General features: G+C 49.8%; 1 protein-coding gene across 1 annotated transcript in view; it reads right to left on the bottom strand.

Annotated features, from left to right (window-relative positions):
• Window positions 1–7,118: 7,118 nt before the first annotated feature.
• Window positions 7,119–18,072, bottom strand: part of COPZ2 (COPI coat complex subunit zeta 2) — a 20,676-nt gene continuing 9,722 nt past the window's right edge. The window contains exons 4-11 of the mRNA XM_004378118.2: window positions 17,215–17,283; window positions 15,412–15,493; window positions 14,751–14,842; window positions 14,239–14,294; window positions 13,686–13,763; window positions 10,978–11,029; window positions 9,254–9,292; window positions 7,119–7,296 (exon numbers count right to left, since the gene is read on the bottom strand). Coding sequence (XP_004378175.1) covers window positions 7,249–7,296; window positions 9,254–9,292; window positions 10,978–11,029; window positions 13,686–13,763; window positions 14,239–14,294; window positions 14,751–14,842; window positions 15,412–15,493; window positions 17,215–17,283 — 516 coding nt within the window. The 3' untranslated portion in view covers window positions 7,119–7,248. The remainder of the gene's footprint in view (window positions 7,297–9,253; window positions 9,293–10,977; window positions 11,030–13,685; window positions 13,764–14,238; window positions 14,295–14,750; window positions 14,843–15,411; window positions 15,494–17,214; window positions 17,284–18,072) is intronic.

Raw genomic sequence — 18,072 nt, 5'->3', positions numbered from 1 at the left:
CAGTAGGACAGGCAAGAAAGAGACTTACCAAGCCCTGAGCCGTCTCTCAGACCCCAGCGTTACTTGCCTTTCTTCTACTATTTCCTCCTTGCCTTCCCAGCCCCTATTTGCCTCTTTCCTACCTGCTGCTGTACCCTAGTTCCTCTTTGTTTATTCAGACAGAACTTAAAGGAGACTCCAAATGCACCCCCAGAACAAAATGGGTACAGAGCTAGAGACACACACTTTTCTTCTTCAGTTTTTCAGGATGTAGTAGTATGAATCTCAGTCCCTGGAAACTCTACACCTAGCCTAGCATCCTGGTCTGCTTCTCCAGCCTTCGGAAATCATTGCTTCATCTCTGAGGCATGAAAGCAGACTCCATGCATCCTGATTCTTGGGGCAGGGTGTATTCTATCAAATTTTCAAGGACTCTTACCTTCTCTGATTCTTTCAATACTGCCCTCAAAGTTTCTGCTGGTATCTGGGGAAGTGCATCTGATTTCCCATCTCCTCCCTCTCCTCACACCATCACCCACCCACTAGTCTAATCTCAGCCATTTTGTCAGTCAAGATGGGGCTGCTGGCGGGCAGCACATAGCAGGGTTAGGCTCACTGGGCCCAAGGCAGTGCCCTAACAGAAGAGAGGCCTTTCTTCAAAGGGAAGCCCACTCCGGGACTCAGACCTCACTGCTCCTGCTCCGAGGACCACAGAGCAGCCTCCTGCTTAGCTGAGCCTCAGTTTCCCCACCTGTCAAGTCGTGATGATGACAATACCCGCCAACCTCACAAAGGTAGGGAATGCAAATCAAATTATGTATGTAAGGAAGCATTTCTTTTACAGCACACTTGACACATGTGAACTATTTACATAAACCTTGTTAAAAGAAACTTGCCCAAGAAGCTATCCTATATATGGATATAAACCCTCCTTTCTTTGTTTGAAAATAAGTGTAGCGGATGGTACTCATTTATTAATTATTTAAAAAATACTATTGGAGTTGTATACAAAATATCTGTGTACAGTTGTCAGTACTCATTGAACTGTAGACTTAAAATGGATGAATTTTAATGTATATAAATTATACTCAAGCTGATTAAAAACATGTAAAGAAATTGTGAATTGGGGTTTTGAGTCAAGATCTCTGCTTTTTTTTTAATTGTCCAGGAAGGCACTCCTTGACAAGGAAATGATATTTCTAAATGTTAGATTCTGATGCTCTGTAGAAAGCATGCAGTGGGGCAGAGAGGGGTGAGCAGGGTTTCAGGAAACCCTCATTCCTGTCCTAGCTCTGCCACTTTTTAGTTGTGTGACATTGAGCAAGTCATCCCCGGAGCTTTAATTTCCTCATCTGAGGGCATCTAGCTTGCATTCCCAGAACCATCCAGCATCCTTTTCCTGCCTCAGAGTATAAGCTTTATTTAATGCCCAAGCCCCTCAACATCCTTTCTCAACCTCCCAGCTACCTTGGAGGTGGGGTCACTCAGGAGAGTTGGAGGAGGTCTGGCTTTCTTGACAGCTTATTCCTCAGAGGTCCTGTTTTCTCAGAACAATTGCTGCGGAGGTCCCCAGGGTCTCTCGCCCACTCCTCCCCCCGTGGTATGTGACCTCTCACCCTTCTCCTTTGTGGTCTCTAGGAATAGACTCCTATGCTTAGGGCTCTGTAGGATAACTGCCACCAGGTAGAAGCAGATGCCCTCTAGATACAGTTCCTACACACCTTTCCACTGCCCCTATCTTTGACCCCAGTCTAAGAAGGATGAAAGTGGGTCTTGCCTTATACCGCCATCTCCTGGACAGAACTGTGAGAGCAGCTTCTTCTTGAGGCCACCCACAAAATCACTTTTTGGTCTGTTTTTATCTGTATCTTCCCCATACCAGGCTCTGAATTCTGTACTTTTCCAGCCATCCCTTAGTAGGGAATGTTCCAGGAACTCTCCAACCTTCCAAACACAGGGCTGGTTACTCTGAAGTGGTAGGAGGGTCCCCAGCCAACTGAGACCCAGAAGCAGTTGAAGCCAATCTCTACCAGTCATTCCACTAGTGAACCCAAATCTCCACATCCCCAAAATACCTATCCCAGGAACCCCTGTCCATCACAAAGAAGTTGTTGCCTGGAGGCAGGAGTATAGATTCCATGACTTTCAGAGTTTTCTTCTGTCCTTAAGTTTTTCTAGTTCAGAGTTCATTGGCAGCCATGAGAATGAGATACATTATCTTCAAAGCCTTAAAAATCAAGTATCTGGATAAAGAGGAATAGTAGGTCTGTTCAAAAGAATCAGATCTCTTATGTCACTTCCTTTAATTTGGTCTTGGGGGTGTGTGTGTGTGTATTTTCAGAGAAGGAGGGGGTAGGGATGATAAGAGGACACCAAATACATAAGATAGAAAGTGGATTTATTATTATTTAACATATTTTTCAGAATCTAAATGTCCAAATGAAGACAGTTAGAAGTCTTCTTTTGGTATGGTTGCCTGTAATTATCTGAATTAATTCAAAAGTTCTGAGAATGGACTTGATTTTTGCAAACTGGTGAATGAGATCAAGCTGGGTGGCACTGTTTTAGATAAAGAATGAGAAGTGAGTGTAATGAAAATGATTTCCTTCTGTGGATCATAAAATGACCCTATCCCTTCTTTAATTCATATTCCATGTTGCTGGCAGAGTTTTGCTCTCAAAGCACAGACTTGATATCACTTAACCACACGAAAATCTTCAATGGCTCCCTGTTAACTTCAGAATACAAGCCAAGCTCTTTAGCTGTGTTTGGCAAGAAGAGCACTGGGTAATGGAGTAAGTCGGAAATGGGTTTAAAATCTCACCTCTATGCCCAAGACAAATTATTTAAGCTCTTAGGCCCTCAGTTTCTTCATTTGTAAAATAGGGCTAACAACATCTACTTCCTTAGGTTGTTTTGAGGACAATAGTATTTCTAAAGTGTACAGAGTAGGAAACTCAGTAAATGGTAGTTATTTTTTAGCATAGCATTTCATGCCCTCTGTGATCCAGTTGTGACCTGTCTAGGGAGAAGTTTTATGTCTCAGTACACCCCAGCCTTCCAGCCATGCCCCCGACGTCAGTCCTCCATTTGAGTGACATTTGCCTACTTGTTTAATTCCTTAAACAAGATGGGGCTTCTGTACATTATTATATTGTTGCTCCCTTTTAGTGTCTCTTTCCCCATCTTCTTTCTGTCAAATACTATGTAATACACCATCTCCTCTGTGAGCCTAGTCTATGAATGTTGATAATTTCATCATCTGCATACACAACTTTGTTCCCAGCCAAGTTGTCATCTCCTTGAGTCAGGAACTGTGTCTTCCAATTCATCTTAGAAGCTCCCACCAAGACCCAGCAAGGTGCCTGGCTCAGAACAGCCACTTAGTAAATGTCTGTTGGAAGAATTCATTCCAAAAAAGAATTTCAATTTACTATTATTATTATTATTTTACAATACTACTTTTCTTTCCAAGGAGACCATTTTAAGGGATGGCACTCATCTACCTGTACAGTATACATTCTACATTTGTTTCACAACCACTGTCATTTCATTGAGATAGTTTCCATTTTTATTTGGTAGAGATGAATAGGGAACAGATGAGGACCATACAAAAGCTGATAGAATATAATTTGGCAGCTATTTGATTAATTTTTTTCTTTTTTTATTGAAGTATGACTCACCTAGAGCGAAGAGCACCGATCTTAAACGTAAGTGCTGTGAATTTTTACTACTACTCAGATCAAGCAACATCATCTGAGATTTAAAGGTATTTCTACCTTGAAATCTCTCTCAAATCCCTTCCCTCCTTTCAATCCCCATCTTCACCCCACTGTCCTGTGGCCCCAATCGCTTCTAATCAGTGTCCCTCCCTTTCTTCTGGTTCGTGGTAAACACTCAAATATTTGAATGAATGGATGAATATTGTTGAAAGGATGAGAGCCAGGTTGGGGGGAAAGGTGGCCTGTAGGGTTGTGCCCAACCTGCTTTGGGTAAATTATTTGCCTACCTCAGGTTCCGGAGTTAATGGGTAGCTACTGGGACTTTAGAGGTAAGGTTTTTCTTTCTCCCTAAAAGTATAGTACAGTTTCAAAAGGGTGTTGAGGGCACAGAAAGTTTGAGCCTCAGGCGGGTCCCCAGTCACCCCTCCCACCCCGGGCGTCCCACCCCTACACCCTCGGCCGGGCTGGCCCCGCCTCCGCCAATCCGCGCAGCCCAGCAGTGACATCCGCCTGGCCGCTGTCCAGTCCGCGGGGAGCCATCCATCACTGTCTGGATGCAAGCCAACCCAATAAGCCCTGCCTTCCTGCCAGCCAATGGCGGGAAAGCAGGGGGCGCGGAGAGCCCGAGAGGGGGCGACTGGTTCTAGGTGGTATAAAGGGGGCCCGAGGGCCCGGCTGCGCATCCTCTGTGCCCTCAACTGGATCTGGGTGTGGCTAAGGTCCCCTCCCGCACTAGAGCCCTGGGGTCAGTGTTTCTGTGCGCGCCCTGAGGCTGTGCCCAGGCTCCTGGGGTCTGGGTTTCTGACATACCCCGATGCCAATTCCTCCTTCCTCACACACACTCGGGACCCTCTGGGTCGCCCACGATGGGGAGGAGGGAGGATGCAGAGTGACGGGGTGGGGCCGTGGGGATGAGAGGAGAGGGAAGGCAGACCGCGGCCGCTCCCGCCAGGAACCGCCGACCGCCCTTCCGGAAACCCGGGCTTCGCAGATGGCGCCCCTGCCCTCCGGGTCCTCCCTGCCCGCTGGCTTGGGTCCGTGGTAGCCGCTAATAAGCCGTCTGGGGAGAGCCGGTGCCAGCGGGGAGAGCTCTGGGCCGACGGCCAGGCCCGCCGTCCTGGCGGCTTCGCCGGGCTGCGGGCGCCGAGAGGGGGCCGCAGGGCAGTGGCTGGCCGTCCCTCCTGCCCCAGCGAGGTCTCCGCAGCGGCCCCCAGAAGGCCGGCCTGCAAACTCGGGCGCCTCGGGGAGGAGCAGCGCCCCCTCCCCGCCAGCCCTCCTCGGGTCCTCCTGCCACACTGCGCTGCCCTCCGGGCTCGCGGTCTTCCCGTCACGAGTGTGGAGTCTGCTCCTTTGCAGACCCCCCCCCCCATAGTCCTTTAGCCACAGAGGGCGAGGAAACTTTGGTTGCCTCTGCCATTACCATGCCTCCTCAGCTCACTCCTCTTAACCCAGTACAGATCCTGTGTGGGCGAGGGTGTCGGATCCTAGGGCGGGGTGGGGGGGAGTCTGGAAAGTCACCTCACCCCCAGCAGCTCCCCCTCCGGAGCCGGGTTCTGTGAAAACTGCCGCAAACACTTAACCTTTCAGAGGCTTGGTGTTCCCTTCCGTAAAATGGGGATAGTATCGCGTAACTCACAGGACTGAGTGAGCCCTACCCCAGTACGTGTGAAGCACCAGGCTCGTGCCTGTCTCTCCCCACTCTGGTCCCAGCACAGCTGGAATTGTCGGGCCTTGGCGGGTGTGATTGGGTTGCTAGGAAGGGATTTTGCCCCTACCGTCCTTGGGGTTGCTTAGGGACGGTGGCTGGAGCCGGGCACCGGCTGTGGTCGTATATTTGCCGAAGTATTTCTGGAGAATTTCTCATTTCCCGTCACCACGCAGGTCCCTGCACTCTTTGGTATTTAATTGCATACCATTCCCCCCCCCTTTGGAATATCTTTTTGCACTGTTTACTGGAATGGGTTGTACACACAATGTTTACAGTGTATATGTTTACATAACTATACTTTCATCATTTTTCTCTCATTACCAAAGTAGTCATGCCCTATATAAATATTCAATCCTTAGAGGGTTTTATAATGTAGGACGTGATTACCCACAGGGACAGCCTCTATTAACACGCGGGGCTCGCCGCTTTCTTATTTGTAGTGGCTATCGGAAATTCGTGCGCCCAAGCTGGCGCAGGACTTGCAGGGCAGTCACCTGGGCTGGTTGCTAGGGCAACGCACTGTCGCCCGAGTCGGAGACCAGCGAGCTACGTAGAAGAGCAGTGGTCTGTCCCGCCCTGGGGGCGGAGCTAATCAGGCGAGTGGGACCCGGAGGGAGCGCGTTTCCCACCGTTCCCTCCAGGAGGCGCTACAGGATCGCGGATGCTGTCCAGGGGCGGGGTTCCCTGTTGCGCTCGACGCCTGCGAAGGGCGGGGCCAGGGCGGGACATGAACTGGCCCCAGCAGTCACCAAGAGATAGTGGGAAGAGAGCGGTGCAGGGACGGAATGTTAGGTACGCTAGGGGATGGTCGTACATAGACGCAGAAAGTGTACACATCAGGGAAAGAAAGTGAGAAACAGGAGGTTCTGGGGCAGAGGGAGAAGAGGTCTCGCGTCCCACAGAAATGCATCTCCATCCTTCCCGTCTTGCCCTTGGGATGCCCTTCTTTCCCTCCCGACCTGCAATCCTTCACACTCAATGGAGCGCAGTGGGTGTGCTGGACACATGCATAGTGGGGGCTGACCGATGCTTCCCCCCCTCCTCCCGCAGCACCTGGGCTGAGCCAACGCAAGCTTGTAGGGCCCGAGTGCCCAGGGCGTGTGCCAGTATAGGAATTCCGTGGTCTCAGGCATGCCAAGAAAAACAGTCATGGTGTTTCTCAGTTTGGCCGGAGGAAGCCTTTACTCCCTTCCCCTCCGGAGACTGGGAATGGAAAAAGTGGCTCAAGAAATCCCCAGCAGGATCACCAACTGTGTACTGCACACACAAAATCGGGCACCCCCATCTATTGCTCTCCCTTTCCAGGAAGTATGCACTGCTCTTCCCAGTATTACTCTTTTACCGTGCCACAAAATCCTACACAGCCCACCCCACGACACACGGAGCAACGTGGTATCTGTGTTACACTCCTATGTTACACAGTCCACTTTCCCTTGACCCATTACCCTCCACAACCACAGGGATAACACCCCGGTACTGGGAATCCCTGAAGATGAGCCACAGAAGTGCATGAGCTTGGATATGGAACAGACACACACACTCTCCAGGCCAGGAGACAAAAGCAGGTTTATTAGGGCTGGCTGCCAGGGATGCCTAAGGTCTGAGTTAAAGCAGCTCAGCTGGTTCCCATGCCCCAGTGGGCAGGCCAGGGCGTGAGAAGGGATGACTCAGTGCTGGGGCCAAACCTTTGCATTTCAGAGTCCCTAGCAGGGATCTCAGGAGTCAGTTCCAGGCAGAGTCTGGGGACACAAAGGATTTTCTCCTGTCCTCTGGGGTCTTTGGGCTTTTTCCAGGATAGGGGAAATGTTCCGGGGGCGGGGAGCCTTAAATCCACAGCCATCATTTCAGTAATGACCATCTAATTTGTTCCTTGGCAGACTGAAGAACCTGAGGGATGGGGGGAAAGGTTGAGAGAGAGATTTGGGGGGTGGGGGATGGGGAATGTCAGGTAACTTTCTTCCACAACTCTGCACAGAGTGGAAGGTCTACAGCTCATCTTCCCTAAGAGTCCCTGCAATTCCTGTTCACTAGGTGGCAGCAGCCCATCTCTGCCTGGCTTAGGTGGAGACGGCAGCCCAAACTGGCTGCAGCCAGCTCCCACCCCAGGCCAGAGCCTGCCCAGCCACCCAGTTCCTGCATCTGCACCCTGTGGGTATGGTAGTGGCTCCCGTCTCCCCCATGCCATGCCATGCAAGCCCCCACCCACAATGCCAGGCAGAGACTGGGCCCAGGCCAGGTACTTCCTATGCTCAGAAGCTTCCGCAAACCCCTAGATCTGGCCTTGGCTGGCACCCCACCTCCACCCGCTGCTGATGTGGCACAGTTGGCAAAGGGTGGCTGGCCAGCCCTGCCCCGGGACATCTGTACCCACGTATGTGCACTCTCTCACCCTGCTGAGAAGTCTCAGTTCAGTTTTTTGCACAAATCCATAACCCTGTGTGCACACAATGCCAACACAGCTGGGGCCCCAGGTATGTGTACACCAGTCCCAAAGATGATCCTTGTGGCCATTAAGCCTCATTCCCTTCCAGAGAGGGTCTATCCCACCCTGTGATGTCCCTTCCTCCTACACAGCCTTCCAGAACCCAGCTGCAATCTAACTTTCTTTTATCTTTCATTCGTTTCCTGCAGTTTCTTAGCTTTTATCCAAGAATTCTACCCACACGAATGCTGCCTTCATTCTTTCCTTCTTTGGAAAATAATAATGGTTAACATTTACTGAGCATGTATAATTTGCCGTGCTAAGTGCTTTCCATGCCTTAGTTCATCTAATTCTCCTAACAACTCTTATGAGGAGGGTCCTGTTCATATGTGAAGCCCAGAGAGGCCAAGTAACTTGCCCTAGGTCACACAGCTCAGAGATTGTAAGGTAGAATATATATCCTGAAATGACTTACACCAGAGCCTGTGTTCTTATCTGCCCTATTCATCAGCTCCTTATTTCCGCCCTGAAAATCCCCATGTGGCTGATTTCAGCAGGGTCTGAGGAAGCACGGAGAATCAGGAGCAGGGAAAGTCAGGGTGAGCACCAAGGGCAGTGACAGGGAAGTAGACACCACACCTAGGGCTCCACACGAGATGGCACAGACCCATCTCGGCCTGGGCCACACAGCAGAGGTAGTTAGTGCCAGGGCAGGAAGCTCCATAAAAGCAGGATTAGTCTGGGCAGAAAGACCTGCAGACAGACAGAATGGAGGTCAAGACAGTCAGCCTGACAAGCAGGACGTCTGCACAGCTGGGAGACCCATCAGGCCACAGATACAGGCAATCTCCCCCTCCCGCCCCCCTGCACCCCCAGGTAGGCCCATGCAGAGGGTATGGTGCGGGTGGACTTTTCCACATCCAGGTCACTCAGGGGCAAGGTGGTAAGCAGGAAGTGGGGAAAGTTAGATCTATCATGAGTTTAAGAGTTCTTTGACAATCCCTGGGTGGACCCTAAGTGGTGAGGGGTAAGGGTTTGGAGGCAAACTCATATTTTGGTATCCTTTCCAGGTTGGGGGTAGCCATCAGGGGCCTGAGTCTCCAGATCGACTTTGGGGACAAATGACCCAGCTACCTCCAGGGTTCAGATTATCCTGGGGTTCAACCCAACTAAATCAAGCAAGGAGATGAGGTGGGCTGCTGGTGACACGTCCATCCATATGTGAATACCCAACTCCCCACCACCTTAGAGACCCTGGAAACCTCCATCAACTCTCTCCGAGAGATGGCCTGTCACTGCCTCCACGCTTTCTTCTGGTACCCTGATTTCTCAGCCTTGATCGCCTCCCTAGGCCCCCCTGGGATGCTCTGTTCTCCTTGGCCTCTAGCCTATTTCTGGCCAGGGCAGATGCAGGGGGCCTACCTGGGCCACGCTCTGTTCAGTCAAGCCGCCATCGTCTGCCTGCAGAGAAACAAAGTCAGAGGGTGGGATGAGGGTGGGGTCAGGCCAGGGTGAGAGTATCAGGTCAGAGTGGTGAAGAAGGCGGCCTTGGGAGTGGAGTGGGGTGGGGTGGTGCAATGGTTGGGGGTGATCTAGTTGAAGTTCTGCATCTTTCATTTGGAAGCTAGGACCCCTAGGGCCCTTCTATGGTATGTGAAAGTTACGGGGTGAGGAAGAATAAAGAGGGCAAGAAAGGTTCCCTCCAGACCTCAGAAAGCCAAACCAGGCAGAGTGATGCCTATCCATATACTCCACCCCAAAACCTCAAGGCTGAGACAGCCACCTGGTGTCTCTTGGAGGATTTATTTCCCAGTATCTGTACTTCCCACTGGAGTCCCCCAGTGGTACAAATGGTTAATACACTCACTGCTAACCAAAAGGCTGGAGGTTCGAGTCTACTCAGAGGCACCTTGGAAGAAAGGCCTAGTGATCTACTATCAAAAAATCAGTCACTAAAAAATTGTGTGACAGACATGTTTACAAAAATGACGACAATAACCAAAAAAGAGTAGCTGCTGAGACTGCTTATGTACAACCAAAAACTTCATGGGATTTGGTTCCTTGGTTTGGAAGTTTAGGGTCATGGTTTCATGGGACATCCCAGTTAGTTGGCCTAATAATGTATTTAGTTCTGTTCTATCTCCTAGTTTGTTACACAGTGCCTGAGGTCTTAAAAGCTTGCAAGCTACCACCCAAGGCACTACAATGGGTCTCAATTTGCCTAGAGCAACAGAGGAAGGAGAGACAGGAATAGGAGGAGGAAATGGAATGTGTGGTTAATTGCCTCCATGAACAACTGCCTCCTTTGCCACTGAGATCAGAAGAAGTAGATGGTGCCCAGCTACCATTACTGAACATTTTAATCAAAGGTTCTATAGAAAAATCCTGATCAAAACGGGGAAAATGTAGAAAAGAATTTCAAATTCTCATGGACTCAAGACTTTCTGGAGCCATGGAAGCTAGATGAACCCCTGAAATTATTGTCCTGAGATAATCTTTAAACCTAAGCCAAAAATATCCCCTGAAGTCTTCTTAAAACCAAACAACAGTTTAGCTTAACTAGTAAAAAAGGCCTGCTTTGACCATTATGCTCTTTTAAGAACTATCTATATGAGATCAATTTGACAACAGCAGCTTGAAAGATTAGATAGGAACCTTAGAGGACAGTGAGTTTGTTAACGGGGGAGGAACAACTCAGAAAAGGAAGGTGAGAATGGTTGCACAACTTGAAGAATCTAATCAGTGTCATTGAATTGTACATGTAGAAACCGTTGACTTGGTGTATGTTTTGCTGTGTATATTCTCAACAAGAACAATCAGCCACTGAAAACCATATGGAGCCAAGTTCTACTCTGACACATATATGTACATGGGGTTACCATGAGTCAGAGTTCCACTAGGGAGATGGTGAGGGGCCTGGTGATCCCAGAGGGAAGGGAGTGGATAGGACTATGTCTTTTATTAACTAAGTCCCCCAACTCCTGTGCCTACCAAGTGCATCATTCAAGTGATTGGTTCTGTAGAGGAGCTTGGGTATCCACTATCCTGGCCCCGACAGCCCCACAACACAGGGAGGACAGGAGGGGTGGTTTGCCCAGCCTGGAGGAGATGGGAGTGATGGGGGGGGGGTGCAGGAAGACTCTTACCCGAAAATTCACTTTCTGGATCACTTGCTGGGGGTCGCTCTCCAGAATCACACTACAAGATGAAAGAAAAACCAGGAGGAAAATTGGTGACATGATTCTCCCCTCTGCCTCCTCTCCCTCTACTCAAGACATGTTGCAACAAACCCCTCCAGGTGTCTTCCCACTGATACTGCTCAAAGCAGAACTCTCCCTCAGCGTGGGCAAGCCCTCAGCTCTGATCCCTCTACATTTCAAACCCATTTGGTTGTCACTGGGCAAAAACTTTGAAGTCAGGTGAAAGGCAGTCCAGTATAGAATGACCAGGTTATCAAAAGCAGGAATTCACAAAACTCCAAGCTCTTGAAAGTTCACTTCACCTTCTGGGCCTAGGGATGGATTATTCCTGGTAATAAGACTCGGACGCAGTGAAGGAAGGGAAGCCCCCTAGGGTTCTTATCTTGTTTCGCTATTATTTTATGTCGTAAGGCCATGTTGTAGGCAAAAAAAAAAGGAACTCCAAAAGTCAAATCTATCTTCCATCCCTTTCTCTTTTTAAATTGTGGTAAAATATATATAACATGAAATGTGTTATTTAAACCATTTTTAAGTGTATAATTCAGTAGCATTAATTATATTCCCAGTGTTGTACAACCATCACCACTATCTATTTCCAAAACTTTTACATCACCCCAAACAGAAGCTCTACCTATTAAACAATCATTCCTCATTTCCCACTTCCTTCAGCCCCTGGTAACCTCTAATCTACTTTCCGTCTCTATGAATTTACCTATTCTAGATATTTCATATAAGTGAAATCATATTTGTCCTTTTGTGGCTGGCTTCTTTCATACTTAGCATGTTTTCAAGGTTCGTCTATATTGTGGCATGTATCAGAACTTCATTCCTTTTTATGGCCGAATAATATTCCATCGTACAGATATACCACACTTTGTTTATCCGTTCAACCCAAGTGATGGACACTTGGATTATTTCTACCTTTTGGCTATTGTGAATAATACTGCAATGAACACTGATATACAAGTATCTGTTTCAGTCCCTGCTTTCAAGTCTTTTGGGTATATACGTAGGAGTGGAATTGCTGGGTCATATGGTAATTCCATGTTTAACTTTTTGAGGAACCGCCAAACTACCTTTCCTTTTGATAGATCCAAATTTATCCAGGCTTGTCTCAGGTAATGGGCACTTACATGATGCACTGGGGGCCATTTGTGGGTGTGTGCAGGTGTGCACGGGGTGTGAGCACCTATCATTGTGGGTAGGTAGGGTGATACCATCTCCGTCAGAGATGACAGAAACTGGCTTTCCTTTTCATCCGGTGAGGATCCCTGAGGGCAGAAGCTTAGTTTTCTCTCTCTTTTGTACCAATCCAAGAGAAGTGAACAAACATTTCTTGAGAGCGTCTTCCAGACCCCCTCCCTGGGCTGGGCACCCTCAGCCCCAGACTCCCTAGCCAGAGGCTGTTTAATTCATAAAGACAGAAGCATCACCAAGCCAAGGCTCCAGTTCACATGTTGCCTCCCTACTGGCGCTTCCCAGGCTTTCCTTCGTGGGAGACTGGGCTTTATTGAGAGGCAGAGACCCTGTAGCTTATAAAACTTATACTTCAGGTGTCCTTTCTTATATAGGCCCTTCTAAGACCTCATATTTCATTTTGTATTTGTAATGTTGTAGGTTTTTTTCTTAAAGATTCCCCTAAATTGTATACATTTCCAGTTCCACAAAACCTGGTCTTACTCTACTCACTGGATCCCAGCAGTTACCATAGGCTTAGCAGGAGTAGACAGTCAATAACTACAGAGGGAAGAGGGGAAGAATTCTGCAGTATCTAATTTCCCAGAGCCCTCCTCCCCAGCCCAGTGCAGTGGCATACCATGTAGTGGAAAGAACACAACCTCTGGAACCATGCACAAGGTTTTAGATCTTTGTCTTCCACTCCCAAGCTGTGTGACCTTGGGAAAGTCACTTCAATCTCTGAGCCTGTTTTATCTATAAAATGAATGTAATTATAGGGGCATGTGGATGTTTTTAAGGTGCTCAAGAAGTTTCTATTATCCTTTTGCCCCACAGTCAAAACTTCTTTCTCTCCCTGAATACTGCCCCCCAAGGAAATCCACCAACCAACCCTTTTCATAAGGACTTCTAACTTCTTAAGACTATAATAGCATGCTAATAGGAGGCAACTTTTATTGAGCAAGAACTATGAGCTTCAAATACATTACCTCATTTAATTCCCACAATCCCTATTTTAAAGATGGAGAAAGTAAGGCTCAGGGAGAATAAGTAACTGGCCCTAGGTATAAGAGTTGAGCTCTAGGAGTGGAAGGTGTGGAGCTATCAGGACTCTGCCTGATGAAGTCTTTCCAGGGAGGGGCAAGTGCTGCCTGCTTTTCCTGGGCACTGGAGATCAAACCGGACTTCCCCCAAATCCTGCCTTCTCAACATTCTACCATATTTTGACATCAGATACCTTTTTTATTTGGGCTTGGCTTTGGCTAATATTGAAATCCATTTCCATTCCCATGGTCAGGGCAGGGGTAAGGATAAAGAGTGGAATGGGTTAACTGGAAGTATGCTGGTGGAAGGGAGGGAGAAGTTGGCCAGAGAGCCAACAATGTACATGGTGTAATCTAGACCTGATGAGCCTTCAAAGTACCTTCTTGCTTTGAGTGTCCCTGACCACTCCCTCTTCTCTCCATTCCCCTCCTCACCCGCCATCCACAATTTCGTCCAGCACTAAGAAGGCTCCGTCCATGTTCTCCAGCAGCCAGCGCTTCTCCACATTCTTCCTGAAGGCAGACATAAACTCTTGAGCCTCCCAATGGCCAGGAGGAACAGGAACCCTGCCTAGGTGAGGCAGACACTTCCTCTCTAAACACTGCCTCATTCTCCATCCAGCCCCCGCCCCGCCCCCAAAAAAGGACTGGGAGGAGGCATGTAAAAGGCAGTGAGGGCAGGGGTTGGGCAAGGGGTTCCTGAGCACAGGGCAGGTCTGCTTTTTTGAGCCCCACCTTCCCAGACTTCCCACACTTTGGGCATTGACACCTCATCTGCCATGGACCCAGAGTCCACCTGGACATACCCTCTGCCTAACTCTGCTCTGGGTGACCCCTAGGTGGTCAGGGGGCTTGGGGGAGGCTGCTCAGGTTCCAGTCTCAGTCTTGCAGGGACTTCGGGAGAAAAGCAGGGAGGAAGGGCCTTGTCTCTGTGATGTATCAAGGCCTGTGGGGCTGGGAGTCTTAGAGGGCAGAGAGCCTTACTCACCTTAACATGTGGTTCAGAGACTCAAACAGGCAGGTGAGAACAGCCATGAGCATCAGCTGGGGATGGGGGAAGAAAACAAGACCGCTTGAGGTTGAGAAGGCCCAGGGGAGAACTCAGCACTTGCCTGGGCAGTTCTCGCTCTTCCAAGAGGTCTGGGCTGGAGCCGTAGCAGGAGACTGACTGCAGTGTTACCTTAGAGGGGACTTCCCTTGTCTGGGTTGGGAAATATGGGAGTGTTTCACTAAGGGACACTGAATGTATCCTTATGTTTAAGAAAGAAACAAGCTCCCTGCACAGAGAGTGTTGACTTTATTTCTGGTTCTCAGGGAAGCTAAGAGGCATCATGGATACACACTGTCCCAGACAGAACCATTCTGTGTGCATCTCTCCACTACAGGAGCCTGGAAGGAGAGGTACCAATGGTGACCCCTCCAGAATCTAGTCTCTACCCCAGACTCCAAGGCATTTCCTCCTGACAGACCCTCCCTGCCACCCCGGCCTCCTGAATTTACCTCATTCTCGTGGGATGAGCCCACCACATACAGGAAGAGGTCGATGCTGCTCTTGTAGACGATGGTCATGCCCCCAAAAAATGCAATCTCGCCTAGAAGCAGAAGGGGCTTTCAGTCCTGGGCACCTCTGCTGGCCCCAGCCTGGCCTCTCTTCCCCATCTCCAGCTTTGTGCCTCTCCCTCTATTTCCTTCTTCCTTTTCCAAGGAACCCTTGGAAAAAGCAGCAGTAGGGACACAACCATAAGGCTGCCCTATGACCTGTCCCCACCATCTACTCCATTTCTAGGGACTGCCTCATTTCGAGGAGCCAACAAACCCAGTTCAGGATCAACCTCCTGCCCAAACCCCACCATGTACAGTTCCCTTTGGTGAAATCTAGGCTCGGTGGGGGTGGCGGGGTTACAACACAGTTGCCCTGTTTTCCTGAGAGGTCTAGGAGTGGTAGGGGGGTACGTCTGGAGAGGGGCGGAATGGAGAGCAATAGGGAGTGAAGGTCCCTGTAGGAAGAGAATGAAGAACAGCTGGGAAGGAGAGGAAAGAGAGCCTCTGAAGAAAAGAACAGCCTGTGGGTGTATAAGGCCGACAGGGACAGATGTGTCCAGATGGAGAAGATGACAGTGTGCAACTGAGAGTTCTGGTGGAGGAAAAGGCGGACACTTACTGTCAGTCCGGCTGGTCTTGTTGAAGACATTTTTCTCAAAGACCATCTGCTCCTTCGTGGAGGGGAATGTGTCATCATAATACTATGAGAAGGGGAAGGAGAAGGGGTGATAGCTGTTCCACAGAGCCTGGCTCCTCCCTGGCTGTGTGGCAGGAGATGGTGGGTGCTCGCCAAGGCTGACCCTGCCTCGATGGGCCATCTCCCCTTTATTGCCCTCTAGGCCTGCCTGCTCACTAAACCAAGCCAAACCCATTGCCATCCAGTTAATTCTGATTCATAGCGACCCTATATGACAGGGTAGAACTGCCCTGTAGGGTTTCCAAGACTGTAATCTTTATGGAAACAGACTGCCACATCTTTCTCCTGTGAAGCGGCTGATGAGTTACTCCCCCATAAACACAAATTCTAAGCAAAAAATGTCATAAAAAGTAGGGGAGTTTTGAGGTCTGATTTTAGAGTTCCCTCTTGGTTTCTTGGGGGCTCTTGTACACTCAGCAGATGTGCAGTGTGCTCAGGATCAGGGCGGTCACTAGCCACTCTTGTTTCTACATTGACCTGAGCCTACAGGAAAAACGGCAGCGCCATTAACAGCTACCAATTACAGAACACTTATCACCCCATTAGATGGGGAAACTAGGGTATGAAGAAGTCAGGTAGCTTCCCTAACATCTCACAGCCTGTAAGGCAGAGCTGGGATTCAACACTAAGGATAGTCTGACTCCAGACAGGATTATGGTGAATACGAAATAGCTAGGGAAAAGTTCCCGGCATATATTGGAGAAATAAGTCACTCTTTTTTCATTTGAGTTTATGAGCCTCTCTTAAGTTGTAACATGGATGAGCCCTGCGGGAAGGAGGCCCCAACCCTGATCCACCTCAGACCATCTGCTGGGGCAAGGTATGATCACCTCTCAATTTTGTGCCTCTTAGTACCCGATCTGTAGGCAAATTAGCAAGCTCCCGGCTGGTCCCCGCTGCAGGGGAATAAGCTCTTTAGAATGTCATGAGAACAAAAAAGAATTTGGAAGACATCTTCAGCCCCAAACAGACAAAAGGACAACAATCTATAATACATTTCATAGCTCGTTTAGATGCTATAGCCCTGCTGATACAGTTAATTTTGTCAAGTATGGAAATTTATTTTTGGATTATCCTAGTTTGGTTAACTCAGGCCATGTTCACTAGGATGGATATCAGATAATTGAATGGGGGTGTACTGAAAACCAGTCTGAGCTTCATGTCAAAAAAACTGAGTTCAAATTTCCTGATATTAACAGTTTGTGACCTCAGGCAACTCATTTAGCTTCTCTAGACCTCATTTTCTTCATTTGTGAAGTTAGAGAGTTGGATTATATGGTCTCTAAAATCTAGCTCCAAATTCTTAGACTCCTGCAACGGTGTTTACCAAGCTGTTAGGAGAAAAGTGGAGGTGGCTTGCTTAGAATTTGGGGACCGTGACTTCTGGGTCCCAGACTTGATACTCCACTGACTCCTTAGGGGGTCCCCTCCCATGTCCAGGGTCCAGCTGGCCAATGGGAGGGATGACAGACATTTCAGGAACATGAGTAGAAACAGAGGAGACCCTCTGTCTCACTTCAGGGTCAGTAGCCTGACAAGGCAGCGGGATGGCCAGGATGACCTCTGGAGGGATCTAAGCTGAGCTGCCCAAAGTTATAGACCACAGTGGAGTCTCTCCTGAGACAGGAGAGTCAGCTGGGTGGGGACCTCCGCTCCTGGGGCTGCACCATCGTGTATCTTCAGGCCCCTCTAGTGTCCACCATGTGGATTAGGGTTGGGGGTTACCTTGGCCAGCAGCCGGCGCCCATCATTATCCAGGATGAAAACGGCCTTGATGGTGTAGAGGGAAGGTTCCTGCAACTGACACAGGGGAGGGGAGCGCCTTTGGCTCCTGAAGCAACAGCTCTCAAGGTGGACACCCTGTCATGCCTCTCTGGGATCTGTTGGCCCCAGGGATACACCCTCAAGCTTCAGCAACTCCAGCTCCAAAGGTCCACAACGGGCCAGGCCCAACCCCCTCTGCCATACAGGCCAACTCTGGTGCCCTCTCTACTTCCAGCCAGATGTTCCGCTGCAGGCCCCGGGTGGGCACTGTGCCTGTCGGGTGCAGAAGGTCCCTCGGGCCCAAGTTCTGTCATGCACTGACTGCTCCAGAGCCCGAGTCGGAGTGTATCACAGAACCTGGGCCGGGGGGACAGCAGCAGGAGCCTCCTCCTTCCAGCTGACCCCCGGCCGAGGCTGGACCCACGCTCTCTGCGGGCCTCCCGTCCTCTGGCCGGGGTGGGCCCCAGAAGCACTCACGGTAGCCCACCAACACGCCACCCTTACCCCTCCCAGCGGAATCTCAATCCACCCTCCACCTTCTCTATCACTGTCCCACACTGATCCAGAACTTCAGCCGACTCAGGACAAGCCTCCTCGCGAGAACGCACCCGTAGGAACTTTTTGTCCCCTGCCCTGGGCCCAGGCCCCCTCTCTGAGGCTGGTCAGGGGTGGCACAAAGTTCCCAGCCGCCGCCGCGCGAGTTGTGAGTTGGCTGTCCCCCATCCCCCGCGCCTCTCTCCGCCGCCGGGGGACCCCAGGCGCCCGCTCACCCGCCCGCCCGCTCCGTACCCAAGGCCCCACGGGCTCCCCGGCTCGGGT

The sequence above is a fragment of the Trichechus manatus genome, unplaced genomic scaffold (assembly GCF_000243295.1).
Source record: "Trichechus manatus latirostris isolate Lorelei unplaced genomic scaffold, TriManLat1.0 scaffold00054, whole genome shotgun sequence".
NCBI lineage: Eukaryota > Metazoa > Chordata > Mammalia > Sirenia > Trichechidae > Trichechus > Trichechus manatus.
This window is presented reverse-complemented; position numbering and strand designations above follow the sequence as displayed.